The 8,429-nt window shown below is 37.9% G+C and overlaps 1 protein-coding gene across 5 annotated transcripts in view; it reads right to left on the bottom strand.

Annotated features, from left to right (window-relative positions):
* The window catches only part of Pcnx4 (pecanex 4), a 41,970-nt gene that overhangs the window by 30,110 nt on the left and 3,431 nt on the right, over positions 1-8,429 (bottom strand). For all 5 annotated transcript variants that reach the window (XM_029566674.1, XM_008839492.3, XM_029566672.1 and 2 more), the window contains exon 2: positions 1,789-2,531. In XM_029566674.1, the coding sequence (XP_029422534.1) occupies positions 1,789-2,477 (689 nt within the window). In that variant the 5' untranslated portion in view covers positions 2,478-2,531. The remainder of the gene's footprint in view (positions 1-1,788; positions 2,532-8,429) is intronic.

Raw genomic sequence — 8,429 nt, forward strand, 5'->3', positions numbered from 1 at the left:
AAAAGGTGAAACAGGAAAAAAGGGGTGATTGATCCCAAGGAAGTCCTTTACAAGGCAAATTCTGTTCATCTTTAAGGCTTAAGAATAACTCTGTTCTGTGCTCTGCCTTCTAGGCAGAGGCTTTATTATCCCCACAGCTCTGGGCGCTGAGCAGTGCTCCTGCCCCCAAGGCTTTAGATGGGAGGTCATTTGGCCTGTTGAAACTGCACGGTGATCCTGATGATTTCTGAGTCACCTGGGACATCATTCTTCCCTTTTCTTACAGAACAATGCACACTCACTGCTGAATAGTTCTATCATCTTGTCCCTTGAAATCCAAGTTCAGTAGCTTTCCTTTACTTTCTCACATCTCCAGCCCCTTTAATTCAAAATGGCAGTCAGTCTCTCACATGTTCCCTCCAGTCTGCCCCCTGATGTTCTCAATTTGCTTTCTTGTGCTTTATAGTATTGATGGGGAATTTTACAAGTCAAGCTATGGCTCTTTTTTTTTTTTTCCTGTTTAACATTTCTTCATCTCTCTCCTTTTGCATTGTATTATAAGCAGTCAGGAGGAATTAGATTGTTTCTTTAACATTGTTTTTCAAAATTTCCTTCCCTAGATATCCTGTTTTGTCACAAGTTCTTTCTTCCATGAAACACCAGCACACAGTCAGCCAAGTTCTTTGCTATTTTATAAAAAAGATTCCCTTTCTTCTAGTTTCTAATATCATACACTTCATTCCATCTAAGACTTCATCAGAATTGCCCATAATGTCTCAATTTCTAGCATGCAAGCCCAGGATCTTCCAGCTTCTATCCATTACAGTTATGTTACTTCCACTTTTTAGGAATTTGTTATTGTAGCCTCTGCTACTCAGTACTACAATCTGTCAGTTTTGGAGACTATAACAAAATACTGTAGACAGGGTAGCCTGAACAACAGAAATGTATTTTCTCACAGTTCTAAAAGTTGGCAGTTCAAGTTCAGGCTGCCAGGATGGTCAGGCTCTGGTGAGGGCTCTCTTCCTGACTTCCCATATGGCAAAGAAAGATTAAGCTCTCTTGAGTCTCTTAAAAGGGCACCAATCCTATTAAACTAAGGGCCCACCTTTATGACCTAATTATCTCTCAAAGGCTCCATCACCAAGTAACATGACATTAGAGTTTGGGGCTTTAATAAATGAACTTTGCCAGAGTTCATAACTTGTACATTTCTACCTGGACACTGACCTGGTAAAGAAAAAGCTTCAATCTACAGAAACAAAGAAAAGTCAGATTTAGAAAAGACAAACACAAGGTAGTATCAAACAGTTTTGTACATGATGTTTGCTTTAAAAGAGTTCCTATTTTCCTTCTATAATTAATTTAAAAATAATTTTTCTGTATTTACATAATACTAATGTATATAATTTTAAGCATATTAATATTTTTATATAATATTAACACGTTATAAATTTTAAAAGATCTCCACCCAGAAAGTTCTATTTCTTTTCATAGGCTTTAGCCAAGCTAAACGTTATTTTTAGTGCTCTTGACTTAAAAGTAAAACACAGGACTGAAAATATTGTTTATCTTAAAAAGTGTGTTTTGTTACGTTTTGATTCTTCAATATGATTTAATTACTTCTTTATAATTAACTGTTTTATAAAGACCAGTCCTAAAAGTTTAATCATCAAAATAACCTCAGTACCCTAAATGTTTGGTCTTAATTTTAAACCCACTGACACATCATTTTTAAACACTAAGAGAGCTGTCTTGTCAGGAAGACTTAAAAACAAAGCAAGCTGTACATATTTGGTAAGATTTTACCTGTGTGCAAGATCCACAGAAATAAAGCAAAAAATATAAAGCGGTCTCAGGAGAGGAGTGATTTCATAAGTATCCTGCGTTTGGAAAGTTGCAGTCTCTGTAGCCGTGTTTACAATTAAGGAGTACTCGCCTATACACAGCGTCATCCATCCAAAGACAAACAGCACAGCAGTACCTCCGGGACTGCCATACAGCAAGGTTACTCTGTGTGGGAGCAGGTACCACATTCCAAGACCACACACTAGCCCAGCAACAATGCAATGCAAAACCGTATTGGCTACGTATTTCTTGCCAGGAATTAGAAACTTGACAGTCTCAGCACCAGCACAACTTGTAAATTCGTGCTCATCTTCCTCTGCTAAAATATCTGCAGTTAACATCCTTTTGACCATCACTGACTTGCTTCTGGCATATAAACTTGTGAGCTGAATGACAGATGCAGTGAGAACCATTAGGCTACCCGAAAGGGCTGCTGCAGAGTAGTCTTTCAGGATGTCTAGTTGATATAAAAGTGTTCCTAGCCCACCTAAAACCCATGGTATCAGAAACAGGATAATCTGATTAACATATATGTAAGGAGGGGCACAATAGCCTAGTTTGAGTCGAGGGCCTCCCAGAACAGTCTGTGGAAAGCGTTTCAGCAGGAAGTCCTGTTTGTAGTCATTCAGCAGAGGGACATCTGGACTCATGCTTCCCACCCAGGAGTATTCTCAAAGTCACATCTTTTCCAAAACCAGCAGTATCTATGAAAAGGAAAAAAAAAATCATTTGAAAGGCTGATACTTAAAACCTGGGGGGAAACAGTCCACACTTCTAATTTATCTCCTTATCCTTCAAGGGCAGGATTTGAAACCATTCAAGTTCATTACCTTTACCTCATATGTAATTGATACTAAGCTTTTACTTTTTTAAACAAAATAAACATGCTAACTTATTTGTTTTCTTTTTAAAAAATCACATTTTTATTAATTTATCTAGCACATAATACTATGAATTAGATTTTAACTCAGTTTTAGATTCTGAGGCCAAAGTAGGTCCAGAAAACTAGTACTGTCTATTCAAATCTGCTCACAGTTTCATCATTTCTCTGTGAGTTTTTTCAGTTCATCTTTTTCTTCTATTACAGGGTCAGCAAACTTGGTCTCCAAATGGCCAGGTAGCAAATATTTTCAGCTTTGTGAGTTCTATTATAATGATCCTACTTTGTTGCTGTGGTACATAAAAGTAGCAATAGGCAATACAAGACACAAATGAATGCCAGAATTTTAATAAAATGTACAGTATTTATCCAAATAGGCTATGAACAATATGCCATCCCCATTGTATACATAAAGATATGTTTCTGGGCTGGAAAGATGCCTCGGTGGTGCACAGCACTGGCTGCTCTTGCAGAGGACTTGGATTCAGTTCCCAGCACCCACATGGAGGCTAACAACCATCCATAACTTCAGTTCCAGGGGATCCAACACCCTCTTCTGACATCCACAGACATTGAATGACATGGGTGCACTTATATACATTCAGGCAATACACTCATACACATAAAAATAAAAATTAAAAAATGATACATAAAAAGAGTTTAAATAAATGAGGATATTTCTGTATTATTTTCTAAATCAAACTGAAAAATGAAGGAGAAAATACAAGTACTAGGTGTTATGCATAAAACTTAACAATTACAACAAATTTAGGATTTTCAAATAATTTGAGAAGTCAAATCCTACAAGTAGCATTTCAGTAAAAACCAATATGGAAATTGGCAGCTCAAACTGTAACAGAAGAATAATAAACTGGAAATCAAAAGAATTTGGGTGCTCAAGGAGAAGCTTATTTTTAATATCTATGCCATCATAGGCAAAGCACTTGGTAGTTCACTGTGTAGTCTACTGCCAGTTAACAGAATATACCAGAACTTAGAAAGCATGAAACAGTATCAGAACCTGTACATCCCTTAGCATAGATAATTTTTATTTAAAGGTCATAAAAATCTGAAGTGTAAGGTACAATGGATTTGCTTCACTTTAACTTTTACTTCATATTCTGAATACACAGTTGCCTTACACAAGATCAGCTAGGAAAGTACTACCTCAGTGGATCATCTGTTAGGCTAAAAAAGAAAAGTTAAATTCATCTTAAAATAGCCCTTCCAATCAGTTTCCTTCCAGTCCTTCTGCCAATCATTTCTATATAGGCAACATCAGGCCTGGACACCTCTTTGTTACTGATAGGAGGTGCTTTAATCTATAAACATTCGTGTTCTCATACCTTCCAGTCACTGTTCTTAGTTAGGTATAGAACGATTTTCAGTTTTTACTTAGATGACAGCCCTGCAAACATTCACAAAATTGCAGAGTGCTAGGGAACCTTTATAGTCTATGATTCTATCTCAAAGATTGGAAAGACCACCTCCTTCCCTCTGTACGAGCTAACCTCCCTCCTTCCCTCTGTACGAGCTAACCTCCCTCAGTGATGTTAAACTTAGTGTTCTTCTACCATCACAGTCTTGTCATCACAGGGTCACACTGTGGATGGGGGTAAACTTTCTAGTACTAGTTATTTATGGCAGATGTTACCAGTCAAGAAAATGAGCTTGATTGGATGGCCAGGATTTTAAATTCTTGAGTTCCTGAGTTTTCTAGAAAATGAGCTTGGTTGGATGGCCAGGATTTTAAATTCTTATGTTCCTGAGTTTTCTCAAGGCAGTTAAGAAGATGCTCCTCCTGCCCCACTGGGAAGAAGTCAGGAATGAAGTAGAGAAAGCAAGACAGAAAAGTGATACCATATTTGGGGCTGGAGAGATGGCTCAGCAGTTAAGAGCTCTGATTGCTCTTGTAGATGACCCAGGTTCGACTCCCAGTACCCACATGGTGGCTACAAACCATCCTTAACTCCAGTTCCAGGGGAATCCAAAGCTCTCTTTTGACCTCTGTGGCAGTGCACAATATGGGTGCACTCACATACAAGCAAGTAATACACTCATACACATAAAATGAAAATAAATAAAAATATTTTAAAAAGTGATACCATATAAAGCTGATTAGCTACATGTTACTAACAACAATCATTTTCCTGTTAGTAGTTCTGAGACTTCTGCAAAGTTTAGTTTAAATGTTCCCATCTATCTGGTGGAATATTAAGATTGTTGACATAGAAAATGGAAAAATGCTCATGAAATACTGAAACGTAAAATGAATGCACTGTTAATTTGACTTGTATTAAAAAAAACTCTTTTATACAGAACACTGAAGCCTCTTCAACTTACAAAAAAGCTTCCAGAACTCTCAATCCCAAACCCTGCAAACACATCCTGTGCTTTTCCCCTTGGATGTGTCTCCTGGTGTCCTCTCTTTTGCCTAGAATGCTTTCTGTTCCTTTTCCTAACTAAAAGTTTTAGCGAACTTGGTCTAATCATTTCTAAAATTCTAGGGGCTGGAAAGATGGCTCAATGGTTAAGAGCATTGGCTGCTCTTGCAGAAGACCCAGCACCCATATGGTGGCTAACAACCATCTGTAACTCCAGTTCCAGGGGATTCAACACTCTCTTCTGGCCTTTACAGGCTTTGTATGATATAGGTGCACTGACATACATACAGGCAATACACTCATACACATAAAATAAAAATAATGATATTTTTTGAAGCTTTAGGACAATTTTATTAGAATCTTAAAGAAAAATCCTCAGGGCAGGTGAGTTGGTAATCTTGGCAGCTGCCTTGAGGAGGAGAATGGAGGAAACGAAAGCAAGCCATGGAGCCATGCAGATTTAGAGCCTGCATGGAGGTCAGACACATGGTTGACTGGCAGCCACATGGCTGGGAGAAGGAAGCTTTAGAGAAAAAGTAAAGAAACACAAGACGCTAGGGGCAGCCTAAAGCATTAAAGAAAGCATGTTTTGAAAAGGGATATGACAAAGAAAGGAGAGATTACGCTTTTCTGAACAATTCAGAAAAGCTGGAAGACTTACAGAGACCTACATGTCTGTGGCTGGGTCTAGAAGCTCTGCCAAAAATAATAAAAATTTTAAAGTTAGAAACATTCTGGAGAGCCTTCTGGCCAAGCTGTGCCTCTCTTCCCTGTACAGACCCGCAGCACTGCTTACTCTACTACTAATCTTGTAATAACATGCACTAACTCAGGGCGAATCTTAGAGTAAGTTCTCGTGTTTCTCAGCTCTTCCTGTGCATCTTTTCTTATGCGTTCTTTTCTCTACTAGTAGTAGGTTATTTGTGGGTGGGGGCCAAATCTTGAGACTCCTCTGACTCTCCAAACTTAGTAGAATGCCATGGCCTGGAAAGGCATGTAGTATACTGATGGCAAAGCTTAAATAAAATGGTTAAAGCAGAAACTATGACATTTTCCTGTTTTAAAGGGAAGACTGGAGAATTAAGGATTTTTAAAACTTTGTTTTTGTTCTATGCAAAATATTAAATCCATAAACTGTTTATTCCCAGTTTTAAAGGTGGAAAGTACCTCCATTTATTTTTCTCATAGGATAAGCAATGGAAACTCTTGATAATATTGGTTCAGGGAAGACTCTGCCTGAGAGGAATATCCCCAAGTAACCAAGGAGCTGGACTGGATATGAGGGAGATACATGATTAGTTTTTTCTTGTGCGGAAGGAAATGGCTGGCGAATTTTAAGATGTCGGAAGGAAATCTGGTATTAGTTTCTTCCTTATATTATTTCTATAGTTTAATCTTCTCCCCATCAAGAACAGAGGAGAGCAGGAGGTGCACAAGTCAAAATGAGGCAGAAGAGTCACAAGTTAGCGAGAGTCCCAAGAGGCAGGAGAGAAGAGAGAACACTTACAAGTGTCTCAAGAAGCCTTAGAATACAGGGAAGGAAATGCTGGGATGGTACTGAAGTTATTTCAGTGGGGCATTTCTAAAAAGGTTGAAGGATAGATGACTACTTAGCTCACATAATGCTTCTTGAAAAAGGAGTCTATAGTAAAAGTAGTTTGAGAAATTGTACAGTAGAGTGTCCTCTATGAATCTCTACAGTAGAGAGTCACAATGGTTATGTCAGCAAACCTGTAACTTTGAGACATCTTTGAAATTAAAGAACAGGACTTATAAACCTCCTTAAAATACATCAGTCGAGTTTTCTACAATTATTATGACTGGACTTTCCAGTTTTCTCATATTTAATAACAGAAAATACAAGTAGTATTTTATGGAAATTACTTTGAGAATTATTGGCTGATTTTGATTAGAACCTTAAAGAATTAAGACAGGGAGAAAAGAATTTTATGCCAGCCTAGGAGGAATGGCATGCAGTCACACAGAAAAAATAAGGGAAACTGACAGGTAGTATGTCAGACTTCAGAACTTATTTCAACTATGAATATTTTAAAATAATGTAAAAATATTTAAAAATTCACGTCAATTTCCTAACAATTCTCTAATGAGAATTCCTTTGAGGAATCACCAGTTACTTTTATATGGAGGAATATTCCAAATGCTGACCTAGATTACTTACATAGAAAATAAAAAGAATGACTAAACTTGTTGCCCAAGTACCAATTTGGCATATGTGTCTGGAAGGCTACCAATTCCTGGAAGGACTGATGTATTTATGCGGCTGCTACCTCCAGCATGTTCAACTCGAAAACGGCTCCAGACTGAGGAGACAAAAGCTGTACTAAATAAAGATTGCAGCACGGCACTGCGTCAGGCCGTATGCTCTTCAGATGCTAATCTGAAAGTGAGCCAGCAAAACGGACAATTGGAATCAACATGACATGTTCCTTGTGAACTACCCGGAAGGGTAGGAAATAGAGTTCAAGTTGGCAAGCGACTGGGAGGGAATTCTTAGTCATCAAAACTTCAACTATCAATCACACATGACACTGACTAAAACTCCCCTGAAACAAAGAAAAACATAACAAAAACTAGTAGTTTGGTTCACACACACACACACACACACACACACACACAGTTCTCTACGGCCAGAAAAAGAAATAAATTCCTAAAAATAGTGCTTTGTGCAATTATCTGGAGTTTGTTTACTCTTTTAAAAAATACTTTGTATTGCCTGCATGTAGTGAATACACCTGTGTCGTGCAATGCTGCGGAGGTCAGAAGAGGGCTTTGGATACCCCTAGAACTGGATGGAGTTAAGGATGTTCATAGCCACCATGTGGGTGCTGGGAATCGAACCCAGGTCCTCTGCAAGAGCAGTCAGTGCTCTTAATCACTGAGCCATCTCTCTCCAGCCCCAGAGTTTGCTCTCTTTTAAAAAAATGTATCAGATTAATATTATTCTATGAATAGAATATATTCCTCCATACCCCTCCAATATATTTCACAAATTTTAAAGAAAAAAGACCAGTTTTACTATTCCAAGCATCACCACATTTACTAATTTTCAAAACAAAACTTTATGACTGGAAAAGAAATAAACTGGCTCACACCTCAGTACTCAAAAAACATGAAAAACCTTAACTCTCAATTTTCTCTGTATAAAATCACTTGTTACCACCAGAGCAGTTCCAAAAGCATGCCTATGTGGAGTTTTGTTTGTTTTGGAGATACTGAAGTATAAACTGCTGAGCATACCAGTCAGAATCCCAAGAGACAAAGACAGCTGCCACTCTATTTCTGAACATACTCCAGGGATCTTAACTGCCATGTTATGA

Source organism: Nannospalax galili, unplaced genomic scaffold (genome assembly GCF_000622305.1).
Source record: "Nannospalax galili isolate Female #2095 unplaced genomic scaffold, S.galili_v1.0 scaffold336, whole genome shotgun sequence".
NCBI lineage: Eukaryota > Metazoa > Chordata > Mammalia > Rodentia > Spalacidae > Nannospalax > Nannospalax galili.